Raw genomic sequence first — 25,968 nt, 5'->3', positions numbered from 1 at the left:
TTCTGAGTTCAGCCACTATTTACTGAGATTCACCAGTTGATACCCGTCTCAAAGTCCAGGGCTCAGTGCCCATTACAGGCAAATACAAGGAATCACCAGGCTGGTCTTCAGACAGGCTTTGTTGCTTGAAGAACCCACAAGAAGGCTCTCCATAGAATCTCTTGGTACACTGTGCAGAAAGCTGCCCCAGGAACTCATTCTGGTTGGGATTCAGGGTTTACGCTCGACTACTTTGAGGAGGGTGGCAGGTCGTGTCCAGGGATCTGTCAGAGCCTGGGACAAGTGAAGCCTTATCTGCTCATCTTTTCTGCCAAGTGCAGAGACCACCTCCATTTCCTTTGTCTGCCATCTTATTTCTCTTCATCTGGCCATGGCTTAATGATCCTGAAGCGGGAGGGTTTAACATGTACATTGTAGGCCTACTTTAGCTGGGTCCAGTATCCCCCTCTGCAGATTTCCAGCCTCAAACAGCCACCTCAACGGTCCCACCTATTTCAGTGAATACTCTGCAGCTTTGCTTCATGTGCCTCTTCCACAGGGCCTGGGTCCAGGCAGCATAACTCCTCCCGTCACTCCAGTCCTGTATTCACCAAGTAGAGCCCATGTCGATTGAGAGAATTAATTGCTGCCCTTCCTCATATTCCAGAGTCGTCCACATGAGTTAATGTGGTCAAATGAGTCACAAAGTACCTGCATTTTGCCCCGTGGAAACTAGGGTCTTGGCTCTGAGGGTGTTGACAAAAGGACTCGTGTAGGACAACCATCCTTGTACACATTGTCTTCAAAGAGGCCACCAAAAACTTCCAAGAGCTGCAACTTCGGCTGTAGACAAAAGAAAGTGAAGGATATTGCACCCTTCAATTGGAAAGGGTGTGAACGCATTTATTCCCAAGCAGTCAGTCATGGCTTTTGGTTAAACGTTTCTCGTTCACCTTCATGTTGTGCATGGGAAGACGGACCTCAATTGGCAAAAAGTGTTGTGTAAATCAGAATAGCTCACTTAACCTCAAGTAAGCCTTTTGGGGACCACTCAAGAGAATTGTTGTTTGGGATTTGTGCTTCACCTGTGTGGCGTAAGGATTTCCGATCACCTGGCGGTCAAGCTTAAAGCATGCACCTGGGTTCCCTTATGGGACAGGGTTCACTCCTTCCTCATCCTCCTTTCCTTCTCATCTATCTTAGTCATTGGAACTAGAGGAGGAGATCTGGGAAATTATGTGCATGAACGAAGTGGAGCAAGATCCCTGAGGCCGAGATGTTCCAGTGAAACTTCTGCAGTTTCTTCACTGTGGTGAACATTACTGGTCTGTATACATACCTAGCTCAGCCTAGTCTCAATTTGCCCCTCTGATTTATTACTCTTGTGTATGTTCGGCTTTTACACATGCTACAGGTCACATTAATGCCTATCCAACCATTTGGTCTCTTAAGTACCAGTTTCAGGGGACACCCACTTTTCCAGTTCCTCTACTTTGGGCCTCCAAGTTGTTCACTTCATACCTTGGTCAGAATGGGAACCACATGTATCCGTACCTGCATATCTGGCTAATGTGAGATCCCAATCCAGAGGAAGTTTGGATCTTCTGTTCTCCCTAGCACTCTCCGGCAACTAGAACACCCTATTACTCCTACACCCGGTACCCCCCGGGCACCCCAATCTACCTCATACTTTGGGATATTCCATCCTAAAGGGATGGTGTTGGGGCACGTTTTGGCTAGTACAAGTCTTTTTTTAAAAAGGAAAATTACTATATTTCTCTACGCAGTCTCAGATCGCCCCTCTAGATACCACCCTAGGCTTTGCTGACCAGTGCTTGGAGTTCAGGTTTTTATTTTTTCAATTTATTTTTCTTTGCCCCATTGGTATGGCATCAGGTTTCACTCTGCTTACATTTTCTGGTCGCCGATTCACACTCCATGTGCCTGGAATCTCTGGGTGCAGAGCACCGTTTGGATTGGTCTGTGCTGCAATTCCTTGTTGTAGATGCTCATCGCAAGGCTGCTTTGGAGGGCCTACTACTCCAGATATCAATTAAAAAGACATCCCAAAAGAAAGGTTATATTTCTTGCAAGGAACCCCAGCCAGGTGATTTCTTTTCAGGATCTGGCCGTTCAAGGATGGACCATAGTAGTCCTCCACCCACCAGAGGTAACCCAGAGATGACCCATTCTGGGTCAAAGCCAGAGGCATCTCTGAGATTCCACACTAGGTGACTCATTCCATCAGATTCCACAAGTTGCTCTGTCCAAGGTCTAAAACTGCATCAAGACTGAGCTTTCTCACATTTGGGCTAAAACCTGGGGCTCTTCCTTCAAATGCTAATACCAGGGTATGAGGATCCTCCTGGAGGGGGGGGCTTCACTTTGCACAGCACTGACAGTGTCCACCCAGGGAGAATATATGGTTCTGTGTTGGTTGAACAGTGTGCATCTGTGGGGCATCAAGTTTGAGCAATGAACCTTCCTCTGAAGTTGTTTGAGGTGCCTCAGTTAATCAAACCCTCATTCAGTGGCTCATCACTCCTCGGGCCAACATGTGATGCACGCCAAATACCCTCTGAACAAAATGGCAGTGCATTTGACTAGAATGTGACCTTTGACCATCCACATCAGGGCTGTGTTCAAGACACTCTACCAGGTAGAGTGTGGCTTCATGGAGATTCCCAGGTTTGGAATGGTTGGCTCCTGCAAGAATGGTCTAGCCCAGGGTTGGCAAAACAGAAAGGTGATTGCTGGAAGGTTTCAAATTAATCCTAACCACGGGCAAAGATCTGGGCAACCCTCCAGACCATAGTTTTTCAGCCTGCAAAGCCATTACAGAAGGGGGAAAAAACATATGCAAATCAGGCTTGGTCCTACCCCAAAAGGGGCAGTCCAGCCCGAATTGCTAGGTCACATCCCTTCTGCACGAGACCACAAGTATCCCCAGACATGTTTCAGCCTTGTTGGGCGTCATCAGTGAGTAGCAGCTTGGGTCTCTAGGCCCAGAGCAATGCAAGTGGTTCAGATTCATTCAAAACCTTCCACCCATCACTTTTGTGCTGTTGGTCTCACTATGTGAGAGGGTATGCCCAGACGTGGGTCCCTTGCTTGCTGTGCCATAGGGAACCAAGCTGCACCTCACTGAGGAGGCCCAACAAGGCCGAGACATGTCTGGGGTTGCTTGTGTTTCCGTGCAGAGGGGACCAGGCCTAGCAGTTCAGGCTGGGCTGCCACCATTGGTGGCAGTACCCGCCTGATTTGCATATGGCTGGACTCCTTTTGCAATGGCGCAGACAGGCTAAAAACGGTGGTGTGGAAGGTTGCCCAGAGCAATGCCAGTGGTTCAGATTCCTTCAAAAACCTTCCACCCATCACGTGTGTGCTTACTAGCCCAGGGCTGGTCAACTCTAGAGCTTGAAACAGGTCAGACTTTCAGGATACTCCTCATTAATATTCATGAGAAAGTGGCATACAATGATTCTAAATGAATGCACATTTTCTCATGAATATTAATGAGTGATATCCTCAAAACCCATCAGGATTCTGTCCCTCAAGGCCTGGAGCTGGATCTAGCCTCACACCTCTGCCTACCCAACCAAAGTATTTGGCCCCATGGCTCAGTTGCCCTTTGTTACAGTCGTGTCAGTGGCTCTGTAGCCGATCCGCCTCCTGTTCAACCACTCTACACAAGAACTGATCTTTAGAGTTCAGAACTTGATGAACTTTCAGCCAAAGGCCGCCTTTTGTTATCTGATTAAAATGGTCTTGTCTCAACTTTCTACTCTAGTTTGGTACTGGCCATCTCCCCCCTGCTGTTCCCACATCAGCACCTCCTATTTTTACACACCTGCTTGTGGCGGGCTCTTCCTTTGTATTTTGTTTATTTATATAGCGCGCCGGGCCCAAGTCTCCTATGGCCCTTTAGCCCTGGTGTTAACCACTCCTCTTTCTCTACGTCTTCTGTGTACCCTTCTATGACATTAGATATTGACACTTCAGGGAGGTGGTGTTCATGATGAGGATGTCCTGGCCTAGAAAATTGTGTTAGCGGGTCATAGGCCTCAGTTTCTAGACATTTGGCTGATGCCCCTCATGCCAAGCCCTGGTTTTGGCTGGTGTTCTACCTACTTAAGCAGTGACATGTTCAGGTATTCCCTTGCCAACGATCTACTTTTAGAAGCCCAAAGAAGGTGGCAAAAGGCCCAAACACCCTTGGTTTAAAAAAAAAAGACACTAAACATTTTTCCATACTTCAGCCTCATCTACGATGGCTGCATGGCATAGGTACTGCAGTCTCATCATTGGGTCCTACCTCCGTCACCCTTGATATGGTTTACAAAGTAAAGTATGCAATTGGCAAAATGTTTAATTTACACTCTGCAGTGCACCATTCACGAGTAAATTGAAATGCCTTGCTTCCAGCAGCAAATCGGTAGTTGTCACAGAAGTTGTCCAACATTGAGAACTGTTTACCAGGAGACAATGTAAAACTATTTAAGGTTGGCTTGGCGGATGCCAGGGTTATTGTACAGGAGATTTTAGAATCAGTCACCCACCATGTCAACATTGCTTCTGGGAGTATGCCCTTTGGGGCTGACTGATGCCATGTGTGGTTTCTCACTGCTAAAAGTATAGGGTAATTCCAGAGCAAAGGCATCAATCTCCCTTTCAATTGAGTTAATCTTTTTTACAGTACCTCTGAAAAGGTGCTCATCCAGAATTATGTTTTAGACATTCTCAACAAGTCCCCTACACAATCCTTTCAGGGTCCAACTCAGGTAAGATACCAGAATTCACTTACAAGTTGGGAGATTTATAGGTCTACCTAGAAAGGGAACCTAGGCAGCCTGCTAGGTCTCCTCCCTCGAACTGCAGAGAGCATTTTTCATTGTCCTTGTCTGTCACCTAGGCTTCCACTTCTAACCAACAGACCAAATGTCATCACGGTTCAGGCTAATCTCACACCTGTGTGGGGCTGGCCTGTCCAGGTGGAAACCTGGAGGCCCATGCCTTCCTTCCCCTCAGTGCTTTTGGTGGGAAATCTGGATATCTGGCTCCTAGAGTTGCAGTGCCCAGTTTCTCATCCGCCCAGTTCAGATTGGGTCCCACCACCCTTCCAGGAAGATCAAGAATATCCTACTAAAGAAGGTGATTTGGCCCAACCAGCCTAGCCTTTGATCCACACACTTCAACCATCAGTCCTCACCATTCAATTACCCTAAGCAAAGGTTCATGATAATCTCATCAGTGTACGTATCTGCTCAGCTATTCGAGAGGGGACCACAGATCCGACAATAGATCTTAAGGGTGCTTCTCTTTGTATTGCCACATGGGACACTACCATTGTTCTGTGCATATAGTCCAATATCTAGTGGTAATCACGGAGGATTGCATATTTTCCCCGAAGATCTAACAGGACATCAACATGGGCGTGACTAACACTATCCGTGATGTGTACCCATAATCACTTGCGCAACAAGGTCCCACCGGTTGTTTTTTTTCTGCCATTAGGGAGCCTTATAGTCTGTGTGAGTGAATACAGAACAGAAAAGGTGTAAGAAGTCTATGTTCCTTCTACTCCGAGGGGCAGGAAGGGTGGGCGCATGTGAACCTAAGCAGATACAATCATCAGAAATACGATTACAGTGAGTAATACATGTCTGATGCTTGTGGATCTGCTTAGAGACACATGCTGTGTATAGACTAGCAAGCAGTACACATATGGTGGTGGGATGTGTGAAGGAACAGTAGCAAAGATGTCTTAGTACCGCTTGTCCCACCTGTGAATCAGACCTACTGTGTATCTAGGCAGTAGTGTTGTGTGAAGGTGTGACCACAACTACAGGTTGCTGCTTTGCAAATAGAATCTAGAGGAACATTTAGAATTAATGCTATGGTAGCCCCTGTGCCCCAAGTTGAGTGAGCTCTAGGCGTGACGGGCAGATGTCTCTTGGCAAGAGAGCTAGTGTGATGCAGTTTACGATCCACCTGGAAATAGCCTATTTAGAGACAGGATCCACCTTCTCTACAAGCTGCCAAAGAAGGAAAAACTGGTTTGTTTCCCGTAGTGGCTTTGCTTTTTCCAGATCGTAAATCATTGCTCTCCTCACATCTAGTGTGTGGAGGCTCCTTTCTGCCATGTTAGTGGGGTTTTGGAAGAAGGTGGGCAGTTCAATGGACTGGGTCACGTGGAACTTTGAGATAAATTTGGGCACAAAGCATGGATGCATGCACAAAACCACCATGCCCTAGTGAATCGTAACTAAGAGGCCCTGAACTGAAAGGGCCTGCAGTTCACCGAACTGTTCTTATTGAGGTGATGGCCACTAGGAAGGCAGTCTTGTAGGGGAGTGCCTGAAGGCTAGCCTTGTGTAATGGTTCAAAGGGACGTCCCATTAATCTGGTAAGGACAACATTCAGGTCCCATCCAGGAGCTGGGTTGGAGATGGGGGGGGAATGAAGTCTCTTTACCCCTCCATAAAGGCTTTAATCACAGGAATTTTCCACTACAAAATCTTGCTCTGGGACCTGGTGTATGCCGAGGGAGCGGTTAAGTGGACATTTAGAGAATTGCAAACCAGTACTGAATCTAACAGGTGAGTTGGGTAAATAACAAGGTCTTTAGGAGAGCAATCAATAGGATAGCCCTAGAGAGGGAGTGCCCCCATTGTTTGATCAGGTAGTAAGATGGCTGTGGTACTGTCCGTGAGGACGCAAACTTGTCTTCCCCTGGAGGTGTGTATGGAAAGCTTTCTGGGCCTTGAGCACTGCTAGCAGTTCCAACAGGTTGATGTGATTGGATGCTACTGCTGGAGACCACACCATCTGTTGAAGGAGGCGAGCTCCGACGCCTGCACCTTGACTGAGATCCATCTGTGGTTGGAGTGACTTCTGCAGTGGTGGTGAAGGTTTTTCCCTGTAGACGGTTCTCCCTTGACCACCACTACAGAGACTGATTGAGGGCTGTCAAGACAACCACTAGATCGTCCCACTGGCCTGACAACATTGGCTCGAGAGCCACTCTTGTATGGGGCACATGCACAGACGGGCATGAAGAACTAGGAAGATGCAGGAAGACATCATCCCCAGCGGCTGCATAGACTTGTGTACAGTCACCTGGTCACTGGCTACATAGTGAGGGTTCTGGAACAGCATGTTTTGGACCCTTTCGTTGGAGGGCAAGGCAAGCCTGTCTTCTGTTCTTATTAGAGCCCCCAGAAACGTTTTGATTTGACAGGGGGTCAATCTGGATTTCTTTTATTTTATAGAGAATCCTAGGTTGAATAGGAGATCTACCGTCTTGATACACCTAGAGGGAGTTGCCTAAGCTCTGCTGGTTCCTCTGTTGGAGTTTGTAGTATCCCTTTAGTACAGGATAGTATAGTTTCCTCCTGCAGCTGTAGGATAGGTCGTTCGGGATGTTGCGTGGCTTGAGCCTTGGTAGAACTTGATGGGGCCGTGTGTACCGTTTCACTCCCCAGAGATTTTTGTTTTTCGTTAACTAGTGGACCGTCAACGAGTGATGTCCCGATTTCGTCAGAGGATGCATCATTGACGCCTCTTGTTTGGAAGAGGGTCTATGCCCCTTCTCTGAAAGTACGAGACTGACGAGTGGGGCATCATCTTTGTCGATAAAGGTGGGGTCTTCGTGGACGATTTTGTAACACTCACCCGATTCCCACGGAGGCGCGGGTCTTGGCAGGAAGGTGTCTAACACGAAACGTGATTTGCAGGATTCGGTTGGCTTCTGGGGTCGAACCTCTCCGCACTGTGTGTCGGACTCGAAGGGTGAGGTTTCTGCAGGTGAAATAATATGGGGGTTAAAGGTCTGGGTTGTGAATGTCCCTATCTCTCTCCTCTCAGCCTGACTGCTGAGCCCACCTCCCAGGTCAACGTGCTCACCTTAGATAGGTGAATGCTGGGCTCTCCATTTGCGTCTAGTGCAGGGTGCCGTTGCCAGTTCCTTCACTGGTGAAACGTTGGCCTCTTGACTTCAGAGGATGGGTACCGTCGTTGTCTGCACGACCGGTAAGTTTCTGGACACCTTTACTCTTTGTAGTCTTTTTATGCGTGGCAGAGAAGCGCCTGGAATTGCGTAAGTATGGCAAGCGCTCTTACTGTCTCTTTCTTTGTCTTTGCAGGCGACGATGCAGAATGAAGAAATCCGGAATTCGCCGCGTGCCGGTAAGTGTAACACTGCTGTTTATCTTTGCAGGTGAAGATGCAGCGTGAAGAATCCGGAATGCACAGCGTGCCGGTAAGTAGAATAATGCTGTTTATCTTTGCAGGTGAAGATGCAGCGTGAAGAAGCCGGAATGCACAGCGTGCCAGTAAGTATGATAATGCTGTTCATCTTTGCAGGCAAAGGTGCAGCGTGAGACACGGCCGCTGCCGATGGATCAGGTAAGTAAACACTGCGTGTTAAAGTTCGTTCTGCTAACCTGTTGTTTCTGGTCTTTTGCAGGTGCTGATGTTGATCGGGTACAGGAATGGTAAGTATAATTCTTGCAGGTTCAGGATCCAAAGAAGAAAGGCTGGAACAGACTCGGTGAGCGTTCTGCTGCAGATGCAGAATAACGAAGCACATTTCATCAATCGGGTGTGGTTTAAATAGCCTAGGAGTGATGAGGCGTCTCCTTCCACGGCCCCGCCTAGGTAAGAAAAGAGTTCCTGCCTCCAGAAGAGTTCCAGTGCTGTATCCAGGGAGTGGAGCTGCCCCACCCAGGTAAGAAAGTAGTCCCAGTTCACCGAGGACTTCTAAGAGTCTGGTAAGTAAGCAGCATGGTCTGCCACAGGTAAGTCCACCCCAGCACCTTCACACCAATGATGAGCCCGGCGCTTCCAATGAGCCTGGTGCCACCGGCGCCAGAACAAGGTCCAAAAGGTCCCTGTGGGGACCGGCTGGTGCCTAGGATCAGGGTTAGGGGCCTGCTTCCAAGGACGTTGGGCTGGTCCTGACTCCTTGGAAGCAGTGATCATGACAGTATCCCCCCTCAAGGCCCCTCCTAAGTGTGTCTTTCCCGGGGGCTTTGGCTTGTCGGGGTGATTCAGATGGAATCTCTTGACCAGACAAGGTGCGTGGACATGTTCTGAGGGTTCCCAAGACCTTTCCTGGGGACCATATCCTTTCCAATCAACCAGATAATATAATTTAGACCTGGAAATTTTGGAGTCTAGGATGTTCTTCGCTTCGAATTCGAGTTCTCCGTCTACCAAAACGGGTTCTGGGAGTTTAGTCAATCGGGTTTCTGGTTGTACTGGTTTTAATAAGGAGACATGGAATACTGGATGTATTTTCATATGCGTAGGTAATTCCAATTTGGCAGCCACTGGATTAATTATGTCAGATATGAGGTAGGGCCCAAGGTATCTCGGGATGAAAGTGCGGGGTCCTTTTAAAGGCAGGTGCTTAGTGGATAACCAGACTTTATCTCCTACAGCGTAGTGAGGGGCCTCTTTACGGTGCCGATCGGCTGCCTTTTTGAATTGAGCTTTAGCTCTTTGCAGATGGGCAGTGGCTTCCTTAAAGGCACAGGTGATCTCCGAATGCAAGTGATGCACAGCAGGTGCTTCAATTTCTTGGGGCGGATCCAGGTTGGAGGTTCTAGGATGGTGTCCATATAATAGGAAAAAAGGAGTCTTCCCGGTTCCAGAATGAGTCGAATTGTTGTAAGCGTATTCAGCGATCCAAAGAATGTCCTTCCAGGGTTTTTCTGTTTGTTGGAGCATGTAGCGTAGATATTGTTCTAATGTCTGGTTTGTCCTTTCGGTTTGTCCGTCAGTTTGGGGATGGTGACTGGTCGAAAGTCTTACATCAACTTGGGCTAGACGACAGCAACTGCGCCAGAAGTGGGAGATGAACTGACTTCCCCTATCGGAGACTAAAACCGAAGAAAAACCGTGTAAGCGAACGATGTTTGCCAAGAATTGCCGGGCCAATACTGAGGCTGAAGGCAGACCCTTCAAGGGTATGAAGTGAGCCATTTTCGAGAATAGATCCACGACTACTAAGATGGTAGTATATCCCAAGCATGGAGGTAAGTCCGTGATAAAATCCATGGACAGGGTATGCCATGGACAGGGAGGAATGTCAAGTGGCTGTAATAGGCCGGCTGGTTTTTGCTTTTGACTTTTATTCTGGGCGCACACACACCGCAGGAGATTACAAAGTCTCTAATATCCCTTTTCCACGATGGCCACCAGAAATGTCTTAATCTTTTCCATGGTTTTGGTAATGCCAGGGTGCCCCTCCATTAGAGAATCATGATAACCGGAGATTACTTGTTTTTGTAGTTTCTCACAGGGCAAGTGCAATCGTCCTCGGAAATATGGTAGGTCTTGATCTACTGATAATTCTTTTCCCTTTAATTGCCAGTCCTGCAAATCGGTCGGAGTTAGGAGCGATTTCACCGTGGTCTTGATGTCTTCAAAAGATTGAGTGCTGACCAAACCCAAAATCCTTTGTTCTGGGATTATGGGTATTGGATCTGGATTGATCAAATGTTCATCTACTCCCATCCGGGAGAGGGCATCCGCCTTTCCGTTCTTACTACCTGGTCGATAAGTAATTATAAAGTCAAATTCTGCTAGGAACAGAGCCCAGCGAAGCTGTCTGGAAGACTGAGCTTTGGCTGTCTTTAGATATTGTAAATTGCGGTGGTCAGTCATTACGGTGACTGTGTGTCTGGCTCCAAGAAGATAATGCCGCCAGGCTTTAAAGGCCGATCTGATGGCCAAAAGTTCCTTGTCAGTAATTGAATAGTTGATCTCAGGAGGCGAAAACTTGCGGGACCAAAAGGCAACCGGATGTAGTTGGTTGGTGACCGAATCTCTGTGATAACACTGCTCCCATAGCAAGACTAGAAGCATCCGTTTCCATGATGTAAGGAAGTTCTGGGCGAGGACGTTTTAAAACAGGTGCAGAAATGAATTTAGCTTTTAAGTCTTGAAAAGCTTGTTCCGCTTCAGAAGACCACTCAAAACGTTTGTTCTTTTTCAACAGAGCGGTGATGGGCTGGACTATCCGGGAAAATTCAGGAATGAATCTGCGGTAAAAGTTAGCGAATCCTAACATGCTTTGAACTCCTTTTACAGAGGTTGGTGATGGCCACTTGATAATTGCATCAACTTTCTTTGAATCCATATGGACTCTGTTAGGTGACAATATGAATACCAGGAACTCGACTTCCGTTGCGTTGAAAACGCATTTCTCAAGCTTAGCCAAAAAACTATGTTGACGCAATCTCTCGAGAACCTTTTTAACGTGTCTCTGATGTTCTTCTTCAGATGATGAATATACGAGGATGTCGTCAATGTAGACAACTACACACACGTCAATGAGCTCTAAGGACATCGTTCATAAAATATTGGAAAGCAGCAGGAGCATTACACAGTCCAAAGGGCATCACTTGATATTCGAATAGCCCGTACTTGGTGCGGAAGGCCGTTTTCCATTCATCGCCCTCTTTGATCGGTACCAAGTGGTAGGCTCCTCTGAGATCCAGCTTTGTGTATATACATGCATCTTTGACTTGGTCCAGGAGTTCAGGGATCAAAGGTAACGGGTATCTGTTTTTAACAGTGATCTGATTCAGGGCGCGGTAATCTATGCAAGTCCTAAGTTCTCCTTCCTTTTTCGGAACGAAGAACAAAGCCGATGAAGCTGGAGATTTTGAAGGACGGATAAACCCATTAGCTAGGTATTGGTCCAGGTACTGTCTGAGGTGAAGGTTCTCTGGCTCGGTGAGGGCATAGATCCTGCTGCAAGGAGGAGTTGTTCCAGGTATCAGATCTATTTGACAGTCGTAAGACCTATGAGGAGGTAGAATGTTAGCTTGATCCTTCTGGAAGACGTCTTGGAACTCCTGGTATTCGGGAGGTAATTTGAGAATCTCCTCAGAAGAGATCGCCGCTAATGAAACATCAGGTCGAGGATAACAAGTGGTAGAACACTCTGGAAACTGAACCGTCTTTGCTCGCCAATCAATCTGAGGATTGTGCTTCTCTAACCAAGGGATTCCCAGAATGATCTGGAACTGAGGGGCCTTGGTTACATCGAACACTATTCTCTCCCGGTGTCCATTGTGACTCAACAACGTCACTTCTTGGGTGGCATGCGTTACTGATCCGGAGGCTATCTCCGTGCCATCCATAGTAGTGATGACGTCTTTTACTGCCTTAGGGACAAGGGGGAGATTCATCCTTGATACCATTTCACGGTCCACATAGTTACCGATTGCTCCGCTGTCAATGTAAGCTTCAATTGCATGCAAACGATCCGGACGTTCAGGACTAATGAGGACCATGGGTATCACGAAATGCGAGGTCACGGGACAGATCTTAACGCTCGGCATGAGGACCTCTACTCTTGTCGGGCGAGGTCTTTTCCCTGCTCAGAATTTGTGGTACAGGTATCCGCGGCTCCTACAGTCTTCTTAGCTGGTTTCACGGGACAGTCCCGAAGAAAGTGTCCTGAATTACCGCAATAGAGGCATAATTGCAGCTGCCTTCTTCTTTCCCGCTCTTTCTGGGTTAAAGGTCCTCTCATGCCCCCAATTTGCATGGGTTCCACAGTGTCAGCTCCCTTATTCGAGGTCTGTGGTTTAGAAAACACTCGGGTATCAAATCTGGAACGATCTGCCTTCCTGTTCTGTAGTCTATGGTCCAGTTGGACAACTAAGTCAATATAGTCCGAACATTCTTGTGGAGGATTCACAACTTGCGCTAGCACATCCTTGAGCTCTCCACGTAGGCCTCTGTAGAAAAGCGTTACTCTTGTCCTCGGGCCATTGTGTTTCCACTATGAGTCTATTGAAAGAGGCTATATAAGTCAAGAGGTCTTGGTTACCCTGTCGTAATGAGAGAAGTTCATTGTCCAAGGCCTGCCCTTGTGCATGTCTTGCGAACAGTTTCTCCATGCTGGACTGGAAGGCTTGAAAATCGTGTAAAACCGGATCATCCTGGGTGACTAAAGGGATCGACCAATCTGCAGCGCTGCCACTGAGATAAGAAAGCACAAAAGCCACCTTGGCCTGGTCTGTTGGGAATGCAGCTGGTCGACATAAGAAGTGCAGGCGGCACTGGTTGATGAACACTGCGAATTTCTTTGGATCACCAGCAAAGCGTTCAGGCGGAGCCAAGGGCACATTACCAGGCAGATTGATTTGCACTGGATTTGAAGCTGATGCAGAAGGATAACTCCCTCCTGGAACGGGCAAAGGTGTCTGTCCTGCCTGCGTTTGTAACAACTGCCTAGCAAGGTCCTCTGTTCGCTCCTTAGAAATTATCAGTTCTCTTCTTAGAGAGCTCGTTTCCTGGCGAGCTGCATGTACTTCTGCTCTTAATTCCCCAAGCAACTGGGCTAGTTGATCAGTATCTGAGGTGTCCATTGCGCCTGGGTAGGAATTTTGTGGTGGGCTTCGCGTTCTGTAACGCTCACCTGATTCCCACGGAGGCGCGGATCTTGGCAGGAAGGTGTTTGTAACACGAAACGTGATGTGCAGGATTCGGTTGGCTTCTGGGGTCGAACCTCTCCGCACTGTGTGTCGGACTCGAAGGGTGAGGTTTCTGCAGGTGAAATAATATGGGGGTTAAAGGTCTGGGTTGTGAATGTCCCTATCTCTCTCCTCTCAGCCTGACTGCTGAGCCCCCCTCCCAGGTCAACGTGCTCACCTTAGATAGGTGAATGCTGGGCTCTCCATCTGCGTCTAGTGCAGGGTGACGTTGCTAGTTCCTTCACTGGTGAAACGTTGGCCTCTTGACTTCAGAGGATGGGTACCGTCGTGGTCTGCACGACCGGTAAGTTTCTGGACACCTTTACTCTTTATAGTCTTTTTATGCGTGGCGGAGAAGCGCCTGGAATTGCGTAAGTATGGCAAGCGCTCTTACTGTCTCTTTCTTGGTCTTTGCAGGTGACGATGCAGAATGAAGAAATCCGGAATTCGCCGCGTGCCGGTAAGTGTAACACTGCTGTTTATCTTTGCAGGTGAAGATGCAGCGTGAAGAATCCGGAATGCACAGCGTGCCTGTAAGTAGAATAATGCTGTTTATCTTTGCAGGTGAAGATGCAGCGTGAAGAAGCCGGAATGCACAGCGTGCCAGTAAGTATGATAATGCTGTTTATCTTTGCAGGCGAAGGTGCAGCATGAGACACGGCCGCTGCCGATGGATCAGGTAAGTAAACACTGCGTGTTAAAGTTCGTTCTGCTAACCTGTTGTTTCTGGTCTTTTGCAGGTGCTGATGTTGATCGGGTACAGGAATGGTAAGTATAATTCTTGCAGGTTCAGGATCCAAAGAAGAAAGGCTAGAACAGACTCGGTGAGCGTTCTGCTGCAGATGCAGAATAACGCGAAGCACATTTCATCAATCGGGTGTGGTTTAAATATCCTAGGAGTGATGAGGCGTCTCCTTCCAGGGCCCCGCCTAGGTAAGAAAAGAGTTCCTGCTTCCAGAAGAGTTCCAGTGCTGTATCCAGGGAGTGGAGCTGCCCCACCCAGGTAAGAAAGTAGTCCCAGTTCACAGAGGACTTCTAAGAGTCTGGTAAGTAAGCAGCATGGTCTGCCACAGGTAAGTCCACCCCAGCACCTTCACACCAATGATGAGCCCGGCGCTTCCAGTGCCGGGACCGATGCTTCTGATGAGCCTGGTGCCACCGGCGCCAGGACAAGGTCCAAAAGGTCCCTGTGGGGACGGGCTGGTGCCTAGGATCAGGGTTAGGGGCCTGCTTCCAAGGACGTTGGGCTGGTCCTGACTCCTTGGAAGCAGTGATCATGACAGATTTGGTCTTATGTTAGTCTTTCCTCAGTGAGGATGTTCGATGAATGGGCGGTCGACTTAATTGACAGGCATGAGCCCTTATTCGTAAGCTTTGAAGACGATGGTATAGTTTTGGTCGTAGTCGCTTTCGGCGCTGGGTTTTTTTCAATGATTATTTTCTCACGGACTGTGAGCATTTGTGGTCAACCGGTTTCTTTTTAGAAGGAGACCAGGGCTGTAAGGCAGTCTTGTTGTGGCTTGTCGACTATTTCGTCTCACTTGTTTTGTTTTTCGTAGGTCGTTCTTCCGACCTGGGTCTGTGACTTGATGGCAAACTCTTTGGTAGCTCTCCCACTCCTTGACTAGGCCGCCTCTGACGCCAGGTATGCCCCTTCCTTTAGCCATCAAAGGAGTTCACGCTTTCTGTCCTTAAAGGTTTTCTGAGAGAAACCCTGACAGATTTCACATTCTTCTGATGAATGGTTAGGGTATAGGCAGTATATAGAGTCTACATGCCGGTCACCTTTATAAATGTTTTTTAGGCTGCACGTCCCACAGGTCCTGAATAAGTATTTTTTTGGAGCCAATGGCCACCATGTCTATTGCCAACACTAGCAAAGAGTTGATTGCTCCGGATGGACTGCTGTACAAATATATAATTGAGTATAAAGATGATTTCTCAGTGTTTAGAAGAACGAGGAATGCCACTGACGGTTGAAATCTGAGGGGAAGCTACAAGGGGGGCGGGGGGAGCTACATACTCTACGTCCTATTGGTAGGGAACAAAAGTACCCACAACAATGTTGATGGGACTCTTAAGGTGCCAAAAGTTTTTCCATAGGAAAAGTACTAAATTAAGCCTGACTAGGAATATTCACAGCATGTGAATCAATGAAAGATCTAACGCTGGAGAAATGTATTGCCAAAACCAAAATACAACTCTTTTTCACACTGCCATATATATTGTGGGAAAGGCATCAAGAAAATGCATTGGGAAATGCGTCTCACAGTTTGTGACTTGCATCTATTGGATTTTTTTCTTGAGTTACCCTACAAAACAGATTGCAAGTTCTCTGGGGGAGAGAAACCCCCAAATCCGTCATGGATGGTTCAGGCTCCCTCGCTACACTCAGTGCTTATGCTTACTTGATGAAAATAGTGAAGTCTGCGATGGGAAAGACAAAAGGGTAATGTGCTATGAGATTCCTAGTCATCAACAGTGATACCCGAGAGGGCAGCCTTCAACACCATTCAAAGTGAACACACAAGACATACAGACAATTTCATAAAATGACATTTAATATCTCTGGCCAGACATAACACTACAACAATGGTATTTCTAACAAAATACCACAGACAGGTATTTGAGAACCAACCCAAAATAATAGGCTATGAACGTAATGGTATCATGCCCAGGTAAACATTTGAGGAATTAGCAGCCTTTCTAGGTGCATGTGGATGCATCAATCATGAAAAGAAACTGGCTGAATTTCAAAGCCTCTGAAACATTGTGTCTTCATGGTCTGACATGAGTCCTCTTAACACTGGAAGCTATCCCATCTAGTGAGAATGTGATAATTTATCCAAGGTGACCGAGAAAGGCTGTGGGCTTGGTAAGGAGAATGCAGTTCGGAAGGCTCTGCCATCAAGCCATCGGAAGTGATCAGAGCAAACACATTCGTATCCAGTTATTTCTATACAATCAGGCAGCAATGCGGGTGGCAGATAAAAACAAGATTCCAACTGGCAACTTCCAAGGACTGGAGAAAAGAACAATCTTGGCTAAAAAAACACTACTGCCATATATGCATTGTTGGCTTCATCAGCAGCTGCTCTGACATTGGATTACCTCAAGAGGAGTCACTCCAACCAATTGAGTCAAAGTGAGTAATAAATCCAAAACAAGATAACACTACTTCGCCAGGTCTCCAATTAATTTAATAGTGAATGATAACAATTCAGCAGTTAAGCGCCCTCCCTTCTCCCAACGTTGGACATATAGTGCAGCTGCACTCTAGGTCAGTATGTCGTGGGCCTGATGCTCCACCAACAGCTCCATACTCTTCACGTCTGTGCACCAAAATTCCAGACGGTCTTTCATGCTCTTTATCTGCAAGAAAAGCAAGTTGATTATCAATCAGAAAAAGATAGAACACTCTTTCCAGTACATAGCACTACTAGTCTGAAAGAACAAAGCAAACGCATTCTAGCACACAATAGGGTCGATCAATGAGAGAGCAAGTTGGAGAACGCCCATCACAGAATGTAGCAGAACTGGTCTGGGGAGAACATGTAGTGCAGGGGAAGTGGGTGAGCAGCTGAGGAATTGATTTGCAGGATTCTGTCCCTCCTACAGTCATTTCAGCACTGATCAGACTTGCAAAAACAGCGGATCCCAGCCCACAAGGATCGTATGGTCCTTCGCAGCATTTTGGCCACATTTCTACATTTGGTGCCCCTACCTGCATCTGGATCCATCTCGAGCCTACTGCATCAGAAATCTGATGCCTGCATACTCGCATTGTGAAAAAAATGCTGGGCGCTGCTCTGCACCAAAGCGAGGCTTGGTTGCCTCTCAGTTGCTAAGTAACACGTCCCCATAACAAGTCCCCACTTCCGCCGGTAGGCGGAAAGCCGGCGGCCGACGAAGGCCGAAAAAATGTCCCGTTAGCCCCTGTTCGCGCTTAGGCGCATTAATGCCCATTTAGCTGGTTGAACCCTTACTAAACGTGTCCAAATGCCTCAATGAGGGACAGTGTAGCAGACTTGTAAGTGCCTGTAGGAACAAGTGGATAAATCTGCTGCCTATTGGAAGCCAACGAATACTGCACACTGGCCGTCAAATCTGGTATGCCGAAATCCTACTTTATCCAGCTCAGGTGATGATAATCATATATAATTGTATATATTACTATCTGTATGCATAGTCAAGATCTTGTATCAAGTTAAATGACAAACTACACAACCCTGTGCCTGCATTCCAGACGCATGTAAGCATCAACTGCCTTGGACTGTGTGCTCATCCTGAACTAGCCCATTATTGCAGATTGTGTGTTTACCTGAACTAGCCCACCACCAGACTATGTGCATATCCCAAACTAGCCTACTACTACTATAGATTGTGTGCTTATCTTGAATTAGCCCATTACCTCAGATTATGCACATATCTTGATCCAGAATATTACCACAACCAGGCTCTAGATATCAAACTAGCCCTTTGTCACATGTCTGGGTAGCATACTCAATAAGTAGCACTCACTATGGCGTCTATTCTCCCGCTATTCCACAATATAGCACCATCTAACCTCCCTCCCAACACTTGGGACAAAACATTGCCTACTTCACCTACAGGAACTACGCCCCAGCTCCCCTTCAACCACCGCTTTCACCGGCAGAATGGATTGCCAAATTTGCCACCCAACACCTCATACCCTGCCCTACATATCTAAGAAATGCTCAACTAAGCTCCCGCTTCTGCTCTAAACATATACCTGCCAGCACATTCATCACAATTAGAGGGCATCAAATCACTGCACCTTACTATACCATCATCCCACACTGTCAAACCTAACAACCCCTGCCCTGATACACCAGGCACTCGCTCGCCAGATGACTCAGCGGCTACTGCCACCACCACACTCAAAGATGCCCTCGTCAACGCACGCTCTTTAGTCGCTCACTCTCCTGACATTGCTGACGTGATCACTTCCAACAAACTGGATTTCCTCGCAGTAACTGAAACCTGGCTACATCTCGCTGCCGGTCCGTCTCTCTCCATTGCTGTCCCAGAAAATTACTCTATCATCAGAACAGACAGAACATCCAGGACTGGGGGTGGAGTAGACAGACATACCCTTTGCCGAACTGCTATCTTTCAAACTCCTGCTATCTAGCTCCCGAACCATACTCTTTCACCTTATACACAGACCGCCAGGTGCTATCACTTCCTTTGAGGAGTACATTTCCCACCTACTGACAGCAAATACAAAACCAGGCTCCCAAATCATTGTACTGGTTGACTTCAACCTCGGCCTTCAGGACCCTAAGAATGTGAATGCCTCACTGATTAATGACACTATCACACAACTAGGCCTAACACAACACATCAACAAACCCACACATGTTAAAGGCAGAACATTGGATTGGCTCGCCAAAGTCAACTGACATCTCAGTGACTGACATCTCACCATGCGCCTGGTCAGACCACCATCTTATCACCTTTACTATAACCAAAGCCATACAAAAAAAGCGAACCCTCCACTGAGGAACTGCAAACTCTAGTCAGGAACAAATGCAATATTACCATTGAGAACCTGAGACCCCTAATAAAGCCAATCACCTCTGAAATCCTTAATTCCACCAATACTGATCCCACATCCCTAGTCAAACTCCAACACCACACTGGAACAAGCCCTGGATCAAATAGCACCACTTAAATTAAGAAAGATTAAACCTACTGCTCATGTGAACAAATGGTTCTCAGCAGAACGGAAGGCACTTCGTAACCTCAAGAGAACAGCCAAATCCAGCTGGAGAAAAGCCCCCTTGCTCACCAAGGAAAAATTCTCTGACAGCAGCCACATATAAAGCTGCTATTATGAATGACAAAAAAAAGATCTTCAATATAATACGCACCACCAAATCTGGCACAAAAGAGCTTTTCACCATCCTAAGAGAATTGGAATCTCCCGTGCCCCCCACTGATGACTGCATCAAGGACAAAACTTGGTGCAACATCCAACAAGCGCTCTCAAATAAAATAGCTCTCCTGCAAGCCAAAATAGAATCCAAAAAAGCCAGTCTCACGGCCAAAGACCACATCAACTATTTGCATAGACTGCCCCTTCTTCCACTTGGAGCTATGATGAGGATGTTGCAAAGTTGAACGAGATCTCCCTTGAAATCCAAGCATGGATGGCCACCCATAGCCTCTGCTTAAACAATAAGACGGAACTGCTTATGGTCGGCTTACAGGCCCGTCTTAACAAACTTGACCCGAGATACCAATCCTTCACCATCAATGGCAACATTATAAAGTATCGAAAGAAGTCAAAACACTGGGGGTGTATCTTGACTCCACACTCTCCCTCAAAAAGCAAATCAATGCTACCATCTCATCTACAGCCTATACCAATAAACTTATAAATGCCTGCAGACCGTTTTTATCTACCAACAGCTGCCTCACACTGGCTAGAGCCCTCATTGTCCAACTTGGACTATTGCAGCACACTTCTCCCTGGTTCCACGAATCACAATCTGAACAGACTACAGATACTCCAAAATAAAGCCCTCCGATGCACTCTCATTCTTCCCAGCAAGGCCCACATTTCCACATTCAGAAAGGAATCTGGCTGGCTCCCCATCCGAGAAAGAATTAAGCTATGCACTGGTTATTACACACAAATGACTGTATGACAGCCCCACGATACTCAGACAAATTTACTAGACAGAACTCTACCAGACTAACCAGATCCCCTTATCTACACTAAATCAACATACCGAAGTTCAACCTGAAAACGGCCGGGGGAGCAATTTTACTCATACTAGCAGCAAAATGCTGGAATGCACTACCTATGAAATTAGATCTGACACATCATTTTGGTCGTTTAAAGCCAAAGTCAAGGAATTGCTCATAACTAAACAATAGCCTGTCCACTGCACTTAGCTACATTCAACTGTTCCATTATCAAATTTAAGCCACTATGTACATCACCCTGACACCTGTATCGTTTAATGTATGCCATGATTGCAGCAGACCTAACTGTAACCCGGTCCCGCCACAATCTACTGTGCCCCTTTCTTGGACCACTGTAACCTGGTCCTTCCCACCATTTACTGTACTGTATTATACTCGCTTGCCCATGTATGTGCAATCTCTATACCCATTGCTGATCCTAAAGACTTAGCGCCCAGTTACCGTAGGGTTCAGTTGCGCTTTACAAATATACAAACTAAACTTTGTCTCCCATGTGCTAAAAGGTAACCCACTTTCTCCATAGAATTGGCCGGTAATATGTTTAAAAAAGCAAGTTGCCAATCAGTTTAAACTAATAACATGCTGCAATTCTTTTAGAAAAGGTTAACCAAAACAGTAGCTACTCATGACCCAATGAAAGAGGTTATATGCATTATGCATTAGAGGGTACCAGTTGGTATTGGATGTCGGCAGACTGGCAGAGTCGATCCTGAGTAACAATTGTGGCGTGCTGGAAGGATAAACAAGGGGGTGCCATTTTAACATATACTTTTTTTAAAATATTAAAGAAAAAAACTACCTCTCCCCATCTCTAAAGTGGTTTCCCTAGGTTAGGCAAGATTTTCACATTAGTGATAAACCTTCCTGACCTGCGTCAACTACAGAATCTTTTGCTTGGACTTTGTAACTAGTTTACCTTGTCCCTAGGGGATCTTTACGCTCTCATCTGGCCATTTACTCCTTTTATGGGTGACCTTTTTAGGTCTCTCCATAGTGTATGGTTGAAGTTATAGTTTCCTATAACTTTTGCGCCTAGGCTGGTTTGTCCCTTTGGGCTCCCACGTTAATGTCTTTCATATAGTTGGGTGAACTACTGTTCCCAAGTAGTAAATAGGGATTGTCATCCCCTACACATTTTGTATAAGTGGGTCAGCGCACCCCATCTTATGTGGAGTCCTAGGGCGATAATGCATCCTCTTTCGTACTTACCTGGTAACATTTTATTACAATTGCAAGTTTCCTTGAATGGCTGGTGACAGTGCAACTACTTTTAGGACTTATTCTTCATTACTCACGGACTGTTAATTCAGCCTCGGTAATGCACAGAAGGGTCCCAATTTTTCTAAAATGGGGGCTCCTTTTTTGTCATTTCTTGTGTGTTTGTTGTTCCTGAGGTCTTCCCCTGCCATTCTAGGTGAAACAGACCTCAGTGGAAGTTTTGTCTACGGCAGGAATCCTTTGGATTCCCTGCTCAGGCTCCAGAGTGTCTGGAAAGGCAGGAGGTGAGAGAGGAGCCCAAACCTGTGAAGGCCTTTGTCTCTCACTTTGCCTGAAAGGAACCAACTCCCACTGAGGGGCTGTCTGTCCTAATTGGACAACCAGACCGCTCCTTGTAAAATTCAGTGGGAGAATGCAGAAGTTGTGCTGTAGTTCGTTTTTAAAAAAAATTCACATTTTTATTAAACATTTCAGTAATACAATTATATAACAAGTCAGACAATGAAGTCATTTCTCAGAATCATTCAAGCATCTCCAAGAATCTCTCCCAAATTTGTTCAAATAGATTCCTTTTCATTATTTCCATACAGGATCACCCTTTGCTGTAAAGCCAATAGCCAGGTAGAAACTGAGGGTGATTGAACACTTCCGGTTTCGTAGTAGGATTTTCTTTTATCGGAAAAAGAAGCTCTGAAGAACCAACATCTTTGCGGAAATTATAAGTCTGCTATGCACTCCTCCCCACAACAATACTTGCAAAGTCATATTCCACATCAATCATTAATACTTTATTCATTGTCAAGGCCACCCCTTCCCAGAAAACCCTGAAAATGTCACTCCCACATTATATGCTCAAATGACCCCACTCTGTTTGCACCTACAGCATGCTTCAGAATCCAATAGGCCCCTTTCATATAGTTTTTGTGGTGTCCAATACACTGTTCAATATCTTGATTTGTCTTGCTCTTTCTCCTAGATTTGATGTCAAACTCACGATCCCAGATGTTCCATCTGCCCACACTCATTTCAGCATCTAACACTTCTGACCATTTGTCCAATAAATTCCCATCAGCAACCTTACTTTGCGCCAATAATTTATATACCCTTGATGCAATAGGTCATTTGATCTTTAATTCTTGCAACCAATCCATCCAATCTTTGCCTTCCTCAGGGATTCAGTCTGACGGCTCTCTTCAATGTTCGATATTCACAGAAAGTGCGATCTTTTAGTCCCTTTTCGGTAGTCGGTCTGTTAAAAGCGATCCATTTGTTCTCCTTGAAAAGGTCACCCAGCCATTGAATCCCACACAAAAACCAATTAACCCAAAAGCTTTTCCTTCTAACTTAAACTCCGGGTTTATCCACAACAAACAATTCTTGGAGCAGGTGTCTCCTTTCTTGCTTAACTTCAACAGACCTTCCGGCATTCTCTTAAGAATTTCGTAGGTGCACATGATTTCCGAAGTCAATATGCTGTAGTTCCTGTTAAATACTACCAACCAGGAAGTTGGTGATAAGTCGACCACTGGAGCTGAAACCGAAGAGGAAGAAAGCTATTTCCAGCTTCCGGAGAGCCTGCTGTATAACTGGAGCCTGCAGCAACCCTTCCTTCCAATCGACCCGGGGGTCCCGGAAACAACACCGACCCAGAGCCTGGCAAGCTCCACTTGATTCAAGACCTGCATTTTGAGCCATCCCACATCGTGCTGAGATGTTGCTGGGTGCAATACCCAAATACCCTGGGACCTCGCGCCATTGTGTGGTGCAAAGTCTTCCAAATTGCGCTGAAACTCTGGTCGCATCCTGCTGGAACTCCAGAGACTGCATTTGAGTCCAAAAAGTCCCCTCACCAGCATGCAGGACTGGATAAATGCACAGAATCAGACCAGCTATTTTCAGTCTTCCCGTGGCTCCTGAAAAGGGTGCCAAAACCACAGAGCCACATTCAGCTGTGAGGAACCTCTTGCGTGGAGCCTTCTCCGTTGATTCCTGCTGCAAATTCCCTTCCAGTGTCGTCTTCATGACAAGGAATTCATAGACTGTTTTTGGCTGCAGATCCTGAAGACGTCATGCTGCAAACTCCTTCTGTGCAGAAGTACTGTGTTGGCTGGGGTATTACTTACCTTACGCCTTTTGTGATTCCTGTGAAGCTTTGGTGGTGATTCAAGTGATTGGAGTCCTCTTATCCAGTTCGCTAAGGCCCATTGCTGGAATACTGCTAGGGTGTCTTCTCAAGTCCCCGGACCCTAACTCTAAAGTGAACTACTTGTTTTGAAGAGACTTCCTCAGGAGCTCTGACTTTTCCTGCAGCTGAACTCCATTTCAACCTGCTTACAACTGGCGCCTAGACCACTAGGACCCCTCTTAGTAGGGGAGGACTGGATAAGAAAAGGATTCAGTCTTGAAAAGTATAACCAGTGTTTAAAAAAGTTACTTACCATCTAGAGTGGCGCACACATCGGCAGGGCCCCCCCCCCCCCGTTGTGCATTACAGAGCCCGGTGGGCGGCAATAAATTCCAAGATAACAAAGGCAGTTTGTAGCCTGGGGCCTGCAGCAGTGATTTTTAGAGCGGAAACAGGCCATAGGAGGCTTGCCATCATGCATAGGCCCTCCCCCCCTCCCCAAGGGCACCATGCGTGCTACATAAGGGAGGCAAGAGGAGAAGAGTGGAGCTGCAACCACTCTGACCAAGACAACTCGGCACTGCCTTGTGGAGGTTTGTGGTGAGGGGCATCCTGCAGTACCCTTGTGGACAAAGACTTTGGGAAATATTCATAATACGATCGCCAGTGCAGGCACCATGCAATGTTAGTATTCCATACACACTGGGGGCAGGGATTGTTCTAACAAAAAGTAGGAGGGGCCCCTGCCCCTGGCGGCCTACCCTATGCACTGGGGGCAAGTAGTACTGTGGCTGTGGTTACCACATCCAGCAGAGAAGAGGCTTAAGTTAGGAGGTGGTGGTGGTGGTGGTGGTGGTAGGTCCATCTCTAGCCTGTTTTGTGGGGATCACTCCCAAAGTGGAGGAAGGAGAGCAGGACTTTAGTGCTGGCATTCCGTTGAGGGGCCCCCGGCCTGCTGAGGGGGACCTTGTACTGCTGAGGGCAATCTTGGAGTCTGCCACGGGCCTGGGCGCAGGCGGGCAGAGGTGAAGACCAGGAACCGAAGAGGCCGGCTCCCGGGCCACATCTGGGCCTTGTATTAAGTATGAATGGGTTATACGGGACACCGTACTGCAGGGAGTCCGCCATAGGGGTAAGAATTTGTATTGGCTGCCTGTTAGGAGACATTGTGGGCAGTGAATGTAGGTGCTGAAGCAAAGAAACAGGGTGACTTGACAGGGAGAGCTCAGGAAGACTGCTGAGAGCGCTTGGAACTGTGGAAGAGTAAAGACATTGCAGCCTAGGGCTATGTCGGCCGGAAAGCCTGGTGGAAATGTTGGGAAGTGTGTGTGTGTGGGGGGGGAGGGGGGAGGCCACAGGAAAGGAGATTGCTGGCGTAGTTGCATGTATCGAAAATTGCCACAAAAAACAATATTTGAAGTATTTTGGCAGAAATTAAGGCACTTCAGGTGAGACTTGCAGGCGTTCCTTGCAAACCGAACATGGAGGGGGAGCACAGTGGGAAGCAAGATCGAGGGCATGGAAAATAATCAACTCTTTGCGGATATGGTTGAAATGTGCCTGGATGCCCGTATGAGAGTTGGAGCTCCGTGAGGAAGAAGTCACTCTGAAGATGGATGACTTGGAGAACAGGGAGAGGAGGAGGAACATATGTATACTGGGGCTGAGGTAAACGGACGGGGAAACCCCCCCAGCCATGTGGAGCACAAGATGCAAGGCACTGTCAATCTGTTACTTGAGGTGGAAATTATTTGATTTCTTAATCAACATGGACACATTGTCAATAGAGTTGTCCAGTGACCATTCCATTTCTTCTTAGTTTGTCTTTTGTGACCTTAGCCTTGCATCCGTAAATGAAGAGTGATCCAACCATACCCCTTCTGAAATTGGGTTTAAAGACCAATCTTTGAGAATGTTCCAAATTGTTAATCAGGTTCCAAAAATGTGATACATTGCGGCTCTTTAGAGTTCAGCATTACTTCTCATCCAATTGTGACCTAACTCTGACCGATCAACCAATTCTTGTAATGTTTAACATTTTTGATCTCATTCAGTATACAAGAATCGCGTTTGCCCCTTTTCAAAAGTAACTGTACATCTTTCCTCATTGCCGCTTTATGAGCATGTACCTCAGTATCATTATGTCTGATTTTTCTTCAGTCTTATTTAAAACCGAAATGCCTTGAATGATTTTGTTTATGTATGGAGCAAAATGATCAACCGAGTAGGTCTGCATATGCTGTTCTAATGGCGATAGGTTCATGTCAACAATGATTAATGAGTATGACCTAACAGTTTTATTGCATGTCCACTTCATTCTATTACCTCTAGGAGTCATCGATATACCTTCAGAATAGTAACTAGAAGTTTCACCAGGAGAATTTTGAACAAAGTCAATTGATAGCATACTAT

General features: G+C 46.7%; 1 protein-coding gene across 3 annotated transcripts in view; it reads right to left on the bottom strand.

Moving 5' to 3' along the window:
• Positions 1-16,018: 16,018 nt before the first annotated feature.
• PSMD13 (proteasome 26S subunit, non-ATPase 13) overlaps positions 16,019-25,968 on the bottom strand; it is a 377,179-nt gene continuing 367,229 nt past the window's right edge. For all 3 annotated transcript variants that reach the window (XM_069623910.1, XM_069623909.1, XM_069623911.1), the window contains one exon: positions 16,019-16,847. In XM_069623910.1, the coding sequence (XP_069480011.1) occupies positions 16,752-16,847 (96 nt within the window). In that variant the 3' untranslated portion in view covers positions 16,019-16,751. The remainder of the gene's footprint in view (positions 16,848-25,968) is intronic.

This window comes from Ambystoma mexicanum, chromosome 11 (genome assembly GCF_040938575.1).
Source record: "Ambystoma mexicanum isolate Mex_15411 chromosome 11, UKY_AmexF1_1, whole genome shotgun sequence".
Classification (NCBI taxonomy): Eukaryota; Metazoa; Chordata; class Amphibia; order Caudata; family Ambystomatidae; genus Ambystoma; species Ambystoma mexicanum.
Note: the sequence above shows the minus strand (reverse complement) of the source record. Positions and strands in the feature narration are given on the sequence as shown.